This window comes from Caretta caretta, chromosome 6 (genome assembly GCF_965140235.1).
Source record: "Caretta caretta isolate rCarCar2 chromosome 6, rCarCar1.hap1, whole genome shotgun sequence".
NCBI classification, from domain to species: domain Eukaryota; kingdom Metazoa; phylum Chordata; order Testudines; family Cheloniidae; genus Caretta; species Caretta caretta.
Genome location: NC_134211.1, coordinates 16,816,493 through 16,833,288, shown reverse-complemented (window position 1 = coordinate 16,833,288; position 16,796 = coordinate 16,816,493). Strand labels below are relative to the sequence as shown.

General features: G+C 45.5%; 1 protein-coding gene across 1 annotated transcript in view; it reads left to right on the top strand.

Annotated features, from left to right (window-relative positions):
• The first annotated feature begins 1,920 nt into the window (after positions 1–1,920).
• The window catches only part of LOC125638524 (NACHT, LRR and PYD domains-containing protein 12), a 200,602-nt gene continuing 185,726 nt past the window's right edge, over positions 1,921–16,796 (top strand). The window contains exons 1-2 of the mRNA XM_048854409.2: positions 1,921–1,961; positions 15,991–16,302. Of these exons, the coding sequence (XP_048710366.2) occupies positions 16,011–16,302 (292 nt within the window). The 5' untranslated portion in view covers positions 1,921–1,961; positions 15,991–16,010. The remainder of the gene's footprint in view (positions 1,962–15,990; positions 16,303–16,796) is intronic.

Sequence of the window (16,796 nt, the reverse complement as noted above, 5' to 3'; positions counted from 1 at the left end):
AACATCTTTCCCCCCAAAATCCTCCCAAACATTACACCTCCTTTCCTAGGGAAGGTTTGATAAAAATCCTCACCAATTTGCATAGGTGACCACAGAACCAAACCCTTAGATCTTAAGAACAATGAAAAAGCATTCAGTTTCTTACAAGAAGAATTTTAATAGAAGTAAAAAGAATCACCTCAGTAAAATCAGGATGGTAAATACCTTACAGGGTAATTAGATTCAAAACATAAAGAATCCCTCTAGGCAAAACCTTAAGTTACAAAAAGGCACAAAAACAGAAATATCCATTCCATTCAGCACAGCTTATTTTCTCAGCCATTTAAAGAAATCAGAATCTAACGCATATCTAGCTAGATTACTTACTAAGTTCTAAGACTCCATTCCTGTTCTGTCCCCAGCAAAAGCATCACACAGACAAAGAGAGAGGGTTTGTTTCTCCCTCCCCCCAGCTTTTGAAAGTATCTTGTCTCCTCATTGGTCATTTTGGTCAGGTGCCAGCGAGGTTATCCTAGCTTCTTAACCCTTTACAGGTGAGAGGGATTTTCCTCTGGCCAGGAGGGATTTTAAAGGTGTTTACCCTTCCCTTTATAATTATGACATCACCCGATACACATCACCCCCATTCATCCTGTGCACATGTCCCATCACCTCCAGGTGCAGCTCAACAGTTGCCTCCATGGCTCCACCAAACCAACCCCCAAGCTACACAGGAGCAGGAGAGCACAGCCAGAGACCTGGCCTTTTATAGGCAGATCCCTGGAGAAGGAGGGGCTTCCATGTGTTCAGTACAAAACTTATCCTTCCCTCTGAGCCCCACAGCCCATGGCTCCTGCCTCTACCCCTGTCTCCCAATTCCCTGGGCAAGAAACTGCCACAGGCCCCGTCCCCCATGCAGCCCACGGGCTCCCCCCCAGTATCTGGTCTCCCAAGTTTAATGCCTAGTTCCCCTGTCTCTGACCAGAAAATTCCCCACTCCAGTGCCCCACTATATCCCCCAACCAAGGGGTCGCTCAGCCTGGTTTCCCCAAGCCCCACCACCCACATCCCCACTTTCCCTGAGCTCTTAGCTCCCAGCTCCACCCCCACTGGCGTGGGCTGGACTTTGTCAGTGAGGCCCCCAGAATCCTGCCAGGGACTCCCAACCCCTGACCCCCTCTGTGCAGTGTGCGCTTCTGACCCTTCAGTCCTCCCCTCTGCTATCCCCATGTGGCTCTGACCCACCGCCCTAATGCGCCTATGATGCTTCATGTACCTCTGCTGCTGCCTTCCTTCCCCATGTGTCTGTACAGCCCCGTGCTGGGGGAGGTCAAGGTCAGGGAGGAATCCTGGGTTTACAGGAGGAGCAAAGCACCTGCTGCCCCCTCTAGGGGTGTTTTACACCACCCCGAGTGTGCCAGTCTCTCTCTGCAGGCTGGTGTCACGGCCCCACCTCTCCTGCCTTCTCCCCTCCATGGGGTGACCTGGAGGGAGCAAGCTCTGCAGGGACTGCAATTGTGCCTGGCCTTACACAGCTGAAGGCAGGCAAATTGCAGGCTGCTGCTAAGAGCGGCAGTGCCCTCCAGTCCGCCTCCTCCATAACGCAACCCCCCCGCACCTAGTGCTAGGTGGGGGGCTGGCTGAATTGAAAGCAAGGCAGGGAGCCAGCAAGCACCAAGCACACATGCAGCTGAATCGAGCCACCCGAAAGGTGAAAGGGAAAATCAACATGGAAAGGAAGTAGCCTTTCAAGCTTGTTTTTTAGCTGTGTGCTCTTGTGTAGAGAAGAGGATTGTGCAACTTGCTGGGGGTGTGTTTGTGAAAAAAGCCAAAAACCCAAAATACAAAAAAGCAGAAGCCACCCCCAAAATACACACCAGGTTGTGCAAGTTTCAGGGGAAGTGCTTCGTGTCCCTCCCCCTCTGTGCTCCTGTGTAACTGCCAGGCTCAACTGAGCCCCAGGAGGACAGAGCAGCACTGAGGTGAGTGAAGGGTTAACGCTATGTGTGGGTTGCTCTGAGTTTCCCTTTCACAGGTAAGTTTTCCTCATTCAGTGCAGACTCTGCAGGCTGGGGTGAGAGGGAGCCAGCGCTGCTCATTCTGGTCCTGGGCTCTTGTCTCCATTTGTGGGTCTAAATAGTGAGAAATAGAGACAGAGAAAGGAAGCTGGCTCCCAAGTTCTGTCTGGACTCTCTCCCTGTCTCCCAGTAAGTGCACCACGCTCTGTGTTCCTGTGACTCAACTCGGTACAGCTTTGTATGGGTCAGAGGGTTGCGAACTTTCCATTGGCACAAAACCAGACACAGAACCAGACCAGGGGTTGGGAGGGGACGGGGGCTCTAAATTGGGGTGTGGGCTCCAGGGTGGGGCCAGAAATGAGGGGTTCAGGGTGTGGGAGGGTGCTCTGGGCTGGGGCAGGGAATTGATGTGCGGGAGGGAGTGAGGGTTCCAGCTGGGGGTGCGAGCTCTGGGGTATGGCTGGGATGAGGGGTTTGGGGTGCAGGAGGGGGCTGGAGGCTGGGGTGGGGGCTTACGTGGGGTGCCTCCTGGTCAGTGACATGCAGGCAGGCTCCCTGCCTGGCTCCCTGCCTGTCGCGCACACCCTGTCAGAAGCGGCCAGCTGCCAGCAGCAGATCCAGCACCTAGGCGGGGGGAGCAGTAGGCTCTGCTCCATGGGTACTTCTGTTCCCCTTCTGCCTGGATTAGCCCTGCTCAGAGCACGGCTGCTCTGTGATGTGGCAGCTGGAAGCAGGGTTGCCAACTCTCCCAGACGGGATGCCATATTGCAGCGACGGCATCCCCATTTCCGTCAATGGCGTCCGGTCCGGGAAACTTGGCAACACTACCTGGAAGTGAGTTAAAGTACTTCTATTCAGCAAAACAAAAACAAAACAAAAACTCACGACTGGCCCCTGACTCTGGCTCGCAGAACTTAGACTCCAGGGCTGAGAAACTGCTGTATTAGATGTTCGGGCTGGAGCCTGGGTCTAGGGCCCTGCAAGGTGAGAGGGGCCCTGAACTTTGGCCGCAGCCTGAGCCTGAACCTCTATTAACTGCAATTAAACAGGGCCCTGTGAGCCTGGGTCATCTGGTGTAGGCCAGCCACGGGTTTTTAATTGCAGCGTAGACATACCCTCAGTGACCTGGATGCTATTCTCAAGTCTCCCTGAAGCGGCCTTGTGTAAGCTCTCCCTTATCAAAGTCTATGTCTGCACTGCACGGTTAACCCACGTGATTGGAACCTGCGTCTGAGCGTCCCCATAGTAAAGTTTTGGCTAGGGCGGCAGAGTGTTCTAAGTGACCTCTGTATAAGGGGGTGCAGAAATATTAGCAGTAAGTGAAAGAGCTGGGATTGGAACTCATGGTTTTTGGTCTGGCGGTTGAGTGTACTTTCCAGGAGGCTACAGAACATTGGATGGCAAAATTGCCTCTCATTTTGCTTCCCAAAATCGTGAGAAGGCTGCAGCTTTTCACATCATCACAATAGGGACCAAAGCTGGGGACAAATCACACTACCTGAGTTAGCAACTCTGGTAGTTTTCTCGCTTCCAGCCCTTTCCTGTAAAGTGATAGTTTTTATTCTGAAAGAGGCAAGGGTGGGGATAGGGGGCCCATTTTTCTTACCACTTTTCTCCAACAAAAGTCTTCCCAGTGACACCTGACAAAAGGCCCCTCAGGTTTTCACTTTTAAAAATAGGGCCAATGAGACTAGAGGGCTGTGTGCACACCAGGGTTTGTACCTGGCTACCTATAGGCCCACCAGTTATTTTGGCCATCAGCTGTGCATAATTAAACCTTAAATTGAAGCTAAGAGTTTTTTCCCCCCTTCTGGGACAGGGACAGGGCTAGCTCTAACACTGCTTTTGAAGAGACAGGAAATGCAAGGGCCGCATGCAAAAGTGAAGCTGCTCTCTGATCATAGCAGATTGCACAGAACAGTTGTCCTACATTTCTGGGCAGCAAAAAAAAAAAAAAAAAAGTCTGAAACTCAGTCTAAACCAGCTCTTCCAGTGCCTCAAGGCAAGTCCATAATGCATGATATTTTTAGTGAGCTAATAGCATATTACAGTCAATCAAATTCTATGGAGAAAGCCAGAATCTTCAGTGCAGATAGACAAAGGAATATATGGGTGTGGCAAGCTCTCTGCTCCCTCCTGGAAATGGAGGGCATATGTTTGCAGGTTTATATGTTTGTATAGTTTGTTTATATAATTTGTATTAAAGCTGGAAGAGAGAATAACGGATTCCATATGCTCTGGTTCCAAAATCTCTTGAAAGATCTCTGGAGCTGTGTTAGAAGTAAAAGAAAGTAACTGGGGTGGAGCAGTGGGGGTAGGAGCTGTAACAGTATGAAGGGTGCAATGTTCCTCTCTGTGTCCCCAAGTGAAGGGACAACTGAATCAGACACCCCAGCCCTAGGAGTGAAGAAGGGAGGAGAGCTTGCATATTCCATCTTTCTCTTCCTTCCCTCCGCCCCCCTGAAAGCTCTTCCATGCAGGTCTGGCTCCAATGAGCTGGAGTGGGAGCAGTCATGAGTGCCGAGAGAAATAGCCCATCTCTCTGATATTCTCCAAACCTACAAAGCAACTTGTGACTCCTCCCTTTTGAAAGAATGTTCATGGGAACTGCGGGTGGCAATGGAATGTACACATACAGTTTGCCTTGGTAAGGACTGCAGGATTGGGTCCCTAGTTTGTTCTTCTACCTTTGTGTTTTGTAGATGAAGTAGTTTATATTTAGTGTGGCCTGATCTGCAAGATTCTCTCTTCAGCTTTCTCATAGCATCTGTGATAGAGCAGTTGGCTCCACATTCCGCTCTGTTAAACATTGTGCATTTGAGAATTGGTAGGGTCAGTACAGGAGTCAGCAACCTTTGGTTTGCAGCCTGCCAGGGTAATCTGCTGGCCGGCCACCAGAGTTTGTTTACATGGACCGTCCGTAGGCACGGCCACCTGCCTGCAGCTCCCAGTGGCCGCGGTTTGCTTCAGTACAGTGAGAGGGAAAAAAAGGAAACATTCTTCCTCCAGTGGAAGCTTCCTCATCAAGAAATGTTACCAAAAGGAAAAGACGTAGAGTGTGTCTATTTTATTTTTACTAGAAGCAGAAAATTCTGAAAGTTCCCATAACAGGGTCGGTCCTGCATTTTCGCTGCCCGTGCAGCAGGTACTATACCAAATACTGATGAGTGTTTATAATGTCAGATCACCCTGTCCTTACCCCTGTCCTTATTTTGTACAGTTAAACTGCACATTCTCCCGGGGAATATTTCTAAGGCCTTTGTAAAATAAAAATTAAAACAAACCATGCACATGCACAACTTACTACTACTAAGACTTTGGAAGAAACTAAAATTTGTGGAAATTCATATTGCCCCGTAAGTGGGGCATCAGTTTACTGTGGATGAATGAGCCCTATTCCATTTCCAACATTTGTCTGTTTTCATTAAATCCTAAAATCACTTCTCTCTGAAGAGTTGTCCACAATATAATATGGTCATTCTGACATTCAGGAAGGTGTTCCTGGGGTTCAGCCCAGTGTTCCCTCTAATTTTCCCATCCATGTGCAGATTGAATTTTGCTATGTGCACCAATATCAAGGTAATGTGCGGAGATTCGCCACCACTCTAAACAAAAAACCTAGATGTCTATTTTTAAAAAGTTCATAGATATAGAAGAATGAATATTAAAACAAGGGATAATTAACAAGGTGCACTGCTTAAGGTGTTTGTTTAATATGAAATCAAAGAAGAAGAAAATTAACACTGTCCTTGGAGTACATGTATTTTATCCTCCTTTCTAACAACTCAAGCTAGTAAACACACCAAAGTGTGGCATACTGAAAACAGCTAGATAAATGAAAAAGTCATGGCCATTAAGTGAAAGCATAAAAAAAAGCACCAGAGCCCCAGTTTAATAACCTACTCTTACCATAGACCACTAAATCTTCAGGGAAAGCTGCTCTCTAAAAATGAAGCATCTGCCAAAACACTAGCATGCTACTGACTTTTGCAGTTCACAAAACTATCCCTCTTGCATGCATATTATCTGCACACAGAGCTCAGCTTTAAGATGCTAAACAAATCTCTGAGTCAACTAGAAAGAATCATGGTCTCATCTCAAATATTAATACAATATTTTCTGATACTGGAAAGGAGAAAAAGGCATTCACTCAGGCTTATACAATTTCTCTGGGATGTCAACTCTTAATTTAATACTTCACACACAGAGAACAGTAAAAATAAATAATAAAGCAACACAGAAGCAAAGAAAACCACAAACAAGTGACATAGAAACAGGCAAAGTTCTCGTGGCTTCACACTGTGTGCCACCAACTCAAAAACTCAAAGTAGGCTCTGTCAAGGTTCCTTCCCCACTCTGAACTCTAGGGTACAGATGTGGGGACCCGCATGAAAACCCCCAAAGCTTATTTTTACCAGCTTAGGTTAAAACTTCCCCAAGGTACAAACTATTTTCCTTTTTCCCTTGGACTTCTTGGACTTTATTGCTGCCACCACCAAGCGTCTAACAGATATATAACCAGGAAAGAGCCCGCTTGAAAACGTCTTTCCCCCAAAAATCCTCCCCAAACCCTACACCCCCTTTCCTGGGGAAGGCTTGATAAAAATCCTCGCCAATTTGCATAGGTGAACACAGACCCAAACCCTTGGATCTTAAGGGCAATGAAAAAGCAATCAGGTTCTTAAAAGAATTTTAATTGAAGAAAAAAGTAAAAGAATCACCTCTGTAAAATCAGGATGGTAAATACCTTACAGGGTAATCAGATTCAAAACATAGAGAATCCCTCTAGGCAAAACCTTCAGTTACAAAAAGACACACAGACAGGAATATCCATTCTATTCAGCACAGCTTATTTTCTCAGCCATTTAAACAAAACAGAATCTAACGCATATCTAGCTAGATTACTTACTAAATTCTAAGATTCCATTCCGGTTCTGTTCCCGGAAAAAGCATCACACAGACAGAGAGAACCTTTGTTTCTCCCCCCCCACCCCTTTGAAAGTATCTTGTCTCCTCATTGGCCATTGTGGTCAGGTACCAGCGAAGTTATCCTAGCTTCTTAACCCTTTACAGGTGAGAGGGATTTTCCTCTGGCCAGGAGGGATTTTCAAGGTGTTTACCCTTCCCTTTATATTTATGACAGGCTCATTAAGTTTTTACAAGCCCCTTAAGTAAACAGAGCACATTAACACATGGCGTCGGAGTTTGCAGACAGACTCCTGCTTTGCAGGCAGACCCAAAGAGCTTGCAAAAAATCATCCTACAAAGCACCTAACATCAAACCCCTAGTGCTTACTATTTATGAGTCAATGGGAGTATTCTGAAGAGCCAGAACTATAGCAGATAACAAAGATCTGGCCTTAATGGTTTTAAATACCTCTCCCCAAACAAATTTGAAACCTTAATGGAAATCACATGTCTGGAATCCAAGTGATTTCCATTAAGAAAAGCATCTCTCCTGGCTACTGCAACCCTGGAGCTGGAACTGGGACACACAGCAGTTTAGAAAATAGAAGAGTGATACTGCAAATCTGAAGGAACAGAAATGGACACCGTGTAGAGTCAAGCACGAGGGTTTATTGCGCACAGCACTGGCGGAGTATCACTTCGCTTATTAGGCTCAGAGAGACTGCTAAACGATTAGTAACAATAGATTATATAGGGTGCTCATGGGCAGACAGAAGCAATGGGGTGGGAGGTCTCGAGCCCCTGGATAGGTTCTAGCAGCAAGACACGATTAGCACAATAAACCAATAGTCTAAAAGATTACATAATGGCCCCGCCCATGGCTCAGGTTAACATATTGCTAATACACAGGTGTTTTCCTCAAACTATTCCTGTTGCAATGTGTAGGTTAAATCCTGGATTTTGGTGTCCATAGGAATGAGGTAGCTCTTCCGGTTGTCCAACAGGTACATTCCTGGGGGTTTAAAGGAAAAAGACAGTGAAAAGTATACAACGAATAGTAATTGTTTTAGGGTTCACCATTGTGTTTCTGAGAACTAGAGTTGGCATCTGCGAAGGAGGATACAGCTGTGAAGGGAGAGGATGTCATATCTCATACGGACATGTTGGGCCTCTCCCTGAACCCTGGTAGGCATTTGGGGATGGTGTTCACGATCTCTTTCCTGCACCGGGAGTAGACTTTGAGGCTCTTCTTAGTGCTTTGTGTGTCTGTAACTCATGATAATAACACCCAATTACTACTCCCCATCTGGAGTTTTGCTGACTTTGCTTATCTAGTTGAAACAAAGCGAGGTTGTCTCCTGTTTTTCTTAGCCATATATTGTTCATTGTTAGCTAGGCCCCAGGCCTCAGACCAAGCTGTGGAATTTGGGCCTGTGTGAAAAGTTCTTAGACAGAGACTATGGCTACGTTTTTACGTACACGTTAATAGATTTTGGCCCTTCAAAATCAAACTTCAAAGCTATAATACATGTTCCCAGACAAAGCTAAATCCAAACATTTTAAGCAGCTGTTGGAGGTAGCCTTCATTTTAGGAACTAAACTAATTAATCTATGTACCAATTAAGCAATTCTGAAATGCTACCCAATTCAAAAGCTAGGCATAAATAATACACTGCCATTTTTGTGGTTATAAAAAGTTATTAAATGTGATTTTTAATGACAGATTTGGGGAGGAGAAGAGATGATTTATTTGGATTCTTTTTAAAAAACTAACTCCAGTAAGCAGTAATTGTGTTTTTTCTCCAGGAGAGTCTCTCCCAACCCCCACAGCCCAGCTAGGGCTGGGAGAGACAGAGTCGAACTCTCCTCTTTCCCAGGCCACCACCCACCAGGAGATCAGTCAATGTGGAATAATCTTTCACTTGCTCTTTTGCATGCTCATAAACCTTTTCCTGCTCTACCTAAATGCTCCCCTCCCTTTCTGCGCTCATCCAGTTACTCTCCCCCAGTGCTTTGCTATATACAGCCATCCCACTCAGTGGTGTGACTTGGACTGTCATACGCTTTCCCTAGGCATCATTCAGCTAAGTGATATGGATTTAGCTTTTCCCTCGTAATACAGCCCCTGGATGTCTTCTGTCACTCTTCTACAAGCACCCCCTCCTCTGTCAGTACCTTGGTGCCCAAAACTGCCCCTCATCACAGCTCAGAGGGAGACAGACACTGGGACATTTAATTATTTTCCCTCCTGCCCAGCATCTCCAAATACAAATGAAAGTACAAACACTTAGACCCAAGGTAAGCCCCATACCCAGGGCTGTCCTCATGATTTTCGGTGCCCTACACAGTCCGACCACCCGCACCCACAGCCCTGGGCTGCCCTCAGGGGTGCAGGGGCAGGAGCTGTGGAGGGCAGGGAGGCTGGGGGGTGCGGGAGCAGGCAGAAGGGAGAATGGCACAGCTGACTGGAGCTGTGGGCCAGGAGGAGGAGCAGGTGGAAGGGGGAGCGGCGCAGCCCATCAGAACTGCAGGCCGGGAGGCGGAGCAGGGGGTTGGGGGCTGGGGAATTGGGGATGCCGGGGCCAGGAGGTGGAGAAGGGGGTGGGGGGCCAGGGAATGGGGCTGCCAGAGCTGCCCGCAGCTGGTGGTGGCCTTAAGCATACGCAGCATAGGGTACCGCTATTAACTGGTGTGCCAAATTTGGTGTTGCCCTATGCAGCTGCGCATGCTGCATTTGCCTAAGGATGGTCCTGCCCACATCACAGGCACAGGGAAGAGGGGGACTGGAACTCATGACTTGTGAGGAGATGCTGAGGGAACTGGGATTGTTTAGTCTGCGGAAGAGAAGAAGGAGGGGGAATTTGATAGCTGCTTTCAACTACCTAAAAGGGGGCTCCAAAGAGGATGGATCTAGACTGTTCTCAGAGGTAGCAGATGACAGAACAAGGAGTAATGGTCTCAAGTTGCAGTGGGGGAGGTTTAGGTTGGATATTAGGAAAAACTTTTTCACTAGGAGGGTGGTGAAACACTGGAATGCGTTACCTAGGGAGGTGGTAGAATCTCCTTCCTTAGAGGTTTTTAAGGTCAGGCTTGGCAAAGCCCTGGCTGGGATGATTTAGTTGGGGATTGGTCCTGCTTTGAGCAGGGGGTTGGACTAGATGACTTCCTGAGGTCCCTTCCAACCCTGATATTCTAGGATTGTGCAAGGGGTACTCAGTAGGCAGAGACAGCTCCATTTGTAGCTCACAGAATGACATCTGAGGGAGCCCAGCCACCTTCTCACAGCTACATTCTGCCTGCAGGAATTGGATTTGCTTTCCCAGCCCTGTCCCAGCTGCACCAATGGGAGCCTGGATGGCAGGAACTGCTCAGGCTAATGAAGAGCACCTGAGTGATCTAGAAGCCATGAGTTAGTGAGCTCAGCTGCCAGCCACTTTCAGCAGGGTAGGGGCCAGAACAGTTAGTGAAGAATAAAATATTCTGTAACATCTACTCCTTCACCATTTTTCTTGGCTCTAATTTAGCCTAGAAGTTGGGAAAGTAGAACCAATTAAACAGCACCATCATTGTTTTCTGCTTAAAGAGGCGGTACCATGTGGTATTTACGCACAACTCTAATTTATAAAATTTGCAAAAGAATTTAGGATTTATGGCCAGTAGGAATATGGATGGAGGGCTTTATACTTTTCAGATATCCCCTGCTCCCTGTAATTCTAAATATAATATTTTCTTTTCCTCCTTTAAAAAAATTGTTGCCCTGCTTCTAATACTAAAAAGGGGATAAAATGCACAAAATACCATAATCAGTATTGCAGCAACTTATATAAAAGCACGCAGCCTACAATACCCTATAGCTTATAGTAAATTCATATAATAGCAGGCCATAAATCAGTCTCCACTTTCCAAAACTACATATAAAATATGTAACTGGGAAGCCTTACAAGGTTTAGAGTCTAAGAATCTGGACACTTAACCCAACCTACAGAGGCTCCCACCTGGCCCCGTGACCTTCTCCATGAAGTCCTGCTTATCCCCATTGTGTGGTGGGATTTCAGGGGCAGGAGAAGTTGCTTGCTACCCACTGTCTTGTGGTGCCCTTAGAAGATAGCAGGCCTATGACCTCTATTAAGGATATCTCTTCTCTCATCTACCAATAGGCTCCCTTGGTTTCACCCACAGACCAGACATAATCCACTCTAGGTCCTCCCATTGCCTGACTCCACAGGGTCTTCTCTTCCCATCCACAGCCATGTACCTTCCAAACAAAACCTCCTCAGTGGTTCCCTTGCTCTTTCAGGCCTTGACATAATGATATAAGACAACGTATATCGTGCAGGAGTACAATTCAATGTAAGCCACCACTAGCAAGCCAGGCAAATTATAAACGCAAACCCGACCCAGTAATTCTCTACTCTCGCAGTTTCCCTTTTCAGCTGCCCCAGGGAAAAGCTAAGCTTTGCTATGTACCCTGAAGGACATCAAATTTGGGTTATTTTGAACCAAGGGAGGTGCAAATTACAAAGTTGTGAGGCCCTCACAGAGAATGCCCTGCTAGCAGCCCCTTCTTGTTTATACCAGCAGGGCTTTAGCATCTCTGCTGATCTCAGCTGAGGTGCTATGGCATGGAGAGAGAGAGAGAGGGGTGGGGGTATCTCATAGATAGGTAGCTCCTAAACCATCTACGACTAACTAACGTTACTGTTTTATGGGTTTTTTCATGATTTCCCCTTGGTGTGAGGCAGATCAGTATTACTGTCTCCATTTTACAGTGAACCAATGACAGAGCCAAGAATAGTACCCCAGAGTCCAGGTTCACAGGCCTGTGCATTAGTCACAAAATCATCCATCCCCTAATTTATCCCTGCTGGATTTCTTTTCCCTTTTTCCCCACTCTTGATCCCAGTCTCCGTCTTTCAATCTCATCACACTATCGCTGTCTTTGACAAGGCTGAAATTGGTTCCTTATTCCCTGCTCCTTATTTGTGGTTCCCTTATTCAAAGACCAAAATTTCCTAAATACTCAATGAAAAATTAATTTTTCAGAGATTTCACCATAATAGATGTGAATGAATCTTATAATAATTGATATTGGTGATTAATAAATTAATAATTTAAATAAAAAACTGGGTTTTGACTGGTTATGACAAAATATTTCTCAGGTCATCCCAAGTGACATGTCTCTACAACCATTAGACGGTTCTGAAGTAGCTGGGGTATGTCATTTCCTCATCCAAAGCTTTATTCCTGACCAATATGCTCACCTATGTCTAGAGCTGCTTTTTTCAGGGTTTATTAATTTCAGTGTGGGGGGGGGGGTTAGCAATTTTTGAGTCTTACATGGATGTTCAAAAATTAGTGGGTTACAGGTATTTTTTAGTATATACAGTAATAAGTAATATACATTATACAGTATTATACAGTCAGATTTACTGTAATGAGTAATCTCTTTGTAATGTTCCCTCGTGCATTTTAACATAGTACTGTTTCAAACTTTTAGTGTCCACCAGCTGGGTCTACACAGATCAATTAATGCACAACATCTTGGTGCGCTTTAGAAATTGCACACCTGTAGTCCGCGTTACTGCTCTGTGTACACAAACCCCTAAATACAAGCAACCATATCCGGTGTTTTGTCTGATGTTCATTGGATAAACACCAATTTCATTTTTTTGTACTGGGGGTGTCTTTGTCTGTGTTTATCAGTTAAAACCTAAAACCATAAGCCCTCCATATGTCACACACACTCCCAACCTTCCATTCTGTAAATGGTGCTTGAATAAGGAGCTGGGTTTTGACTGTCCCTAAGTGACTAAACACTTCTCGGATCACTGCAACTGACACATCCCTACATTTGCTATGCCATTATGAAGGCATGAAGCTATGCCACTCCCAGAACTGAAGTTTCATTTTAGGGCTCAGCTCTGCTAGATATTGTACTCCCATTTCTCTTTTGGGTTTTCTTTGTTAGTATAGTTACAATATTAATGTAAAATCAAACAAAATCATTATTTTGTGAATTTGTTGCAAATCCAGCAGTAATGTTTTCATGGAAATTATATAGACAGTTGCAAATTATGTCTATAGGAACCCTGGTTTGTTCTTAGACAAATTAAACACAGGAAAAATGGCTAAATTTATCAAAACTTGCTTGTTACAAATATAAAAATATTTATTATGATTAGTGTTGTCTTTTGCTCATTACACAACAAAGAAAATATGAAGAAACTCCACGGGCACAGCTGGCTTCTGTTGCAATGGGGCAAAATTGGTGTGGCTGTACTGAATAAGTGTTGTGAACATGGCTTGTCTTGGCTTGACATGACTGAACTGCCAAAGCAAATGGGGCAGGATTTCTCTTAGCAGCAGTTAATTTTGGAAAAGTACTGGCTACTCTGTGTTGATGATCGATATTGATCTTTGGGTTAGCAAATATGCCAACTTGAAGAGCAAATAACATGTAGAACATCAAGTTTGGCATGACCTGACCTGGGGCATTGTAGCCCCCTGTTGGAGAAACATCACATGAGGAACCAAAGTGAATGATTAATGAGTGGGTAAACTTGGAATGACCCTTGACACCACCCTGTAGTCTCCTCCTGAAACACTAATTAAGTAAAAAATAATAATAAATGCCCACAGGTCATGTTTCTGGAACATGTGACTCCTTTGAGAGCAAAATGTATAAATGTTAAGCAAAGCAAAGTGTAATGGAGCGGTTGCCCTGCACTGGAATAAAAGATGTTAAAAGAACCCTGGGAGAGGGATGCTCCAAGAGCCAATCAGAAGAAGGCTGAAGGCAGCCAATTAGGGCCAGGGTAGGTCATGTAAGAAGGGCTGCTGGGCAGAGGGAGCTCAGTCTCTCTCCAGCTCTGGAGGGAGATGGACAATGCTGCCTGGTAGAGTCTGGTACCACAGACAGAGCAGTGCTGGGAGAAGCCAGAGAGCCAGCAGGGCTCCAGCCTGATTAACTCCCAAGTTCAGACCCTGACTAAGGGACCCAAGGGGGTACTAGGTCTGCAGAGGGCAACCAGGGGAAAGAAATAGGCAGCAGGTCCACCTCCCCATTCCAAATGATGAGAGTGGCCAATTCTGACTGCAGTTTGCCCCTGGGGCGAGGGGCCAGACTAAGGACTGCAGTGGGTCACTGATGTGAGTGGTGGCATCAGGAGTAGTGGGTTCCCCTGAGGGGAGGAGCCCAGAACATTGGCAGTGCTGTGGGGCAATACCCAGGGGAAGGGCGCCATGGTCTGGGAGGGATGCAGGTCCTGGTGTGGTGGAGACGGAAAGGTTAGGTAATAGCAGGCGAGACACTGCCAGAGGAGGGTGCTCCTGTGCTGGAAATGAGCTAATTTACAGCCTGACCAGCAGGAGGCACCATGGCAGTGAGTGCGACCTTGTTACACAAAGGAAGAAGGGGAACTATTAATTAATACCTGAAGAGGCCCATAACGCTGTTAGACAGAGTAGCCGAGACTCTGCTTCGTGGGCTCGAGTAGGACCTGAAACCAGAAGGTCTCAAGGCAGCTAAAGACTTGCTATGAGGGAATCTGAGAGAAACCAGGTGACTAAGAGAAGAGATGCCATCTGTAAAGCTGGTGGCTATCTGCCATGTTTGCCAATCAGGATACTGCGTTAGGCCAGCATAGTTTCTGAGGGTGAATTTTTGTGGGAGAGAGGCTCACTAGGGGGAATGTGTTTTGTATAACTCTATACTGCTTGTATAATTCTCTCAAATAAACTGCTCTGTATTGCAGATAAGGGATTTTGACTTTTCACTGGTACTGGTGAAAAGGCCTGCCAAACCATGGGCCTGTAAAGATCCATTTCAATAGCTCCCGAATAAGCATGTTTATTAACTATATACGGACATAGAAGGCCTAGTTTAACACACACTGCTCCTCTGACTAGTTTCTGATGGCTTCTAAAACAGAAGAGTGATCACCGCTAGACAGCTCACAAACTACTTAAAGGAGTTGTGATGGATTGGACTGCAGAAACCCCCTTGGGAACCGCCAAATGATGTGCCAAGACTACTAGTGCCCCTGCTTTCCCTGCCAGCTTGGGACTCCAGCACCCTGTCTTGATGAGCCACACATGCCAGTCTGCTCCAAACACAGACCCACGGTCTGAACCACATGCCCCAAAGCTGCAGACTTACCTGAAAGCAGCTTACAGAAGTGTTCCTGTCTTTAACACTCAGATGTCCAACTCCCAATGCGTTTCAAACCCCAAATAAATCCGTTTTCCCTGTATAAAGCTTATACAGGGTAAACTCATAAATTGTTCACCCTCTATAACACTGATAGAGAGATATGCACAACTGTTTGCCCCCCCCAGGTATTAATACATACTCTGGGTTAATTCGTAAGCAAAAAGTGATTTTATTAAATACAGAAAGTAGTATTTAAATGGTTCCAAGTAGTAACAGACAAGACAAAGTGAATTACCAAGCAAAATAAAATAGAACACGCAAGTCTATGTCTAAGAAAACTGAATAGAGATAAAAATCTCACCCAGTAAGCTTCCTTTTACAGACTAGTCTCCTTGGAGAAGCTTTAACCTAAGCTGGTAGAAATAAGCTTCGGGGGTCTTTCATGCGGGTCCCCACATCTGTACCCTAGAGTTCAGAGTGGGGAAGAAACGTTAACAGGGGTGTTGGACTTTTGGGACTTTGGGTGATTTTTTGCATTGGTGGACTTAAGACCCTAAGGGGAAAAGGACACTGCCAAACTTACTTGGGGGTGGGTCTTTTGCTTGTGGTTTGTGTTATGAATCCTGTTTGTGGTGTTTTCCCAACAAAATGCCGCATTGTTTCCCTCCTTTATTAAAACGATTTTGCTAATCTCAGACTCTGTGCTTGTGAGAGGGGAAGTACTGCCTTTTAGAGGCACCCAGGAGGTGGTAGGGGGCTCGAGCCGGTTTTGCATTGCGTTATTGAAACGGAACCCCTAGATACTGAATCCGGCCCTTGTTGCTGCCAACTCAGATGGGCAGAAGGGTTACATGTATGTGTACTGAATCACCACCTCAACAACACTATGAGATTCATAAATAATTGACTTTTAATTCTCCACTTATTTTTCAGATTATTGGTAATATCCTGTGATGACTACAGACAAAAATATGAAAGAAATCCTTCTAGATATACTGGACAATCTCTCAGGGGAAAAGGAAGGAGATCTTGAAAGATTTAAATTCATCTTAGCAAATGCTGACTATGAAAAAAAAGCACCAATCCCCAAAGGTCAGCTACAGGAAGCTGACACTCGGATGAAACTTGTAGACCTCTTGTGTGAATACTACAAGGAACATGGTGCAGTGAATGTAGCTATATCGGTCCTTGAAAAGATCAGTCTCAGAGATTCTGCTGATAAACTCAAGGAGGCAAGAAAGAAAGGTAAGAAAACCTAATGTTCCTGCAACTTCTGAATCTCTCCCCCTTTTGAATATTCCCTGAAATGGGTGCAGGAGGAACAGCTACAATCTAATTATTAAAACTGGTTGGAAAATAGATCTATCTCATAAAAAATGTTTAGATTTTGAAATTTTGTTTCATCCCAAATTGACACAGAAACTTAAACTTTTGAAGTTTTTCAAGAATTGAAATGTTCCAAAAAATGCTTCATTTTAAAAAATGTGAAATGTTTTCATTTTGACATTTCTATTTTTTTTATCAAATATAAATATAAGGTCTGGTCTACACTATAGCCATAAATCGGTACGTCACTACGTCGCTCCGGGCAACGTGGTCATGCCGACCTAACCCCCATGTACACAGCACTATGGCAGTGGTAGCCAACACAGCTACTGCCTCTCCGGAAGGCGGATTAACTAAGCTGACGGGAGAGCACTTCATTAAAGTGCTACAGTGGCACAGCATTGTAAGAGTAG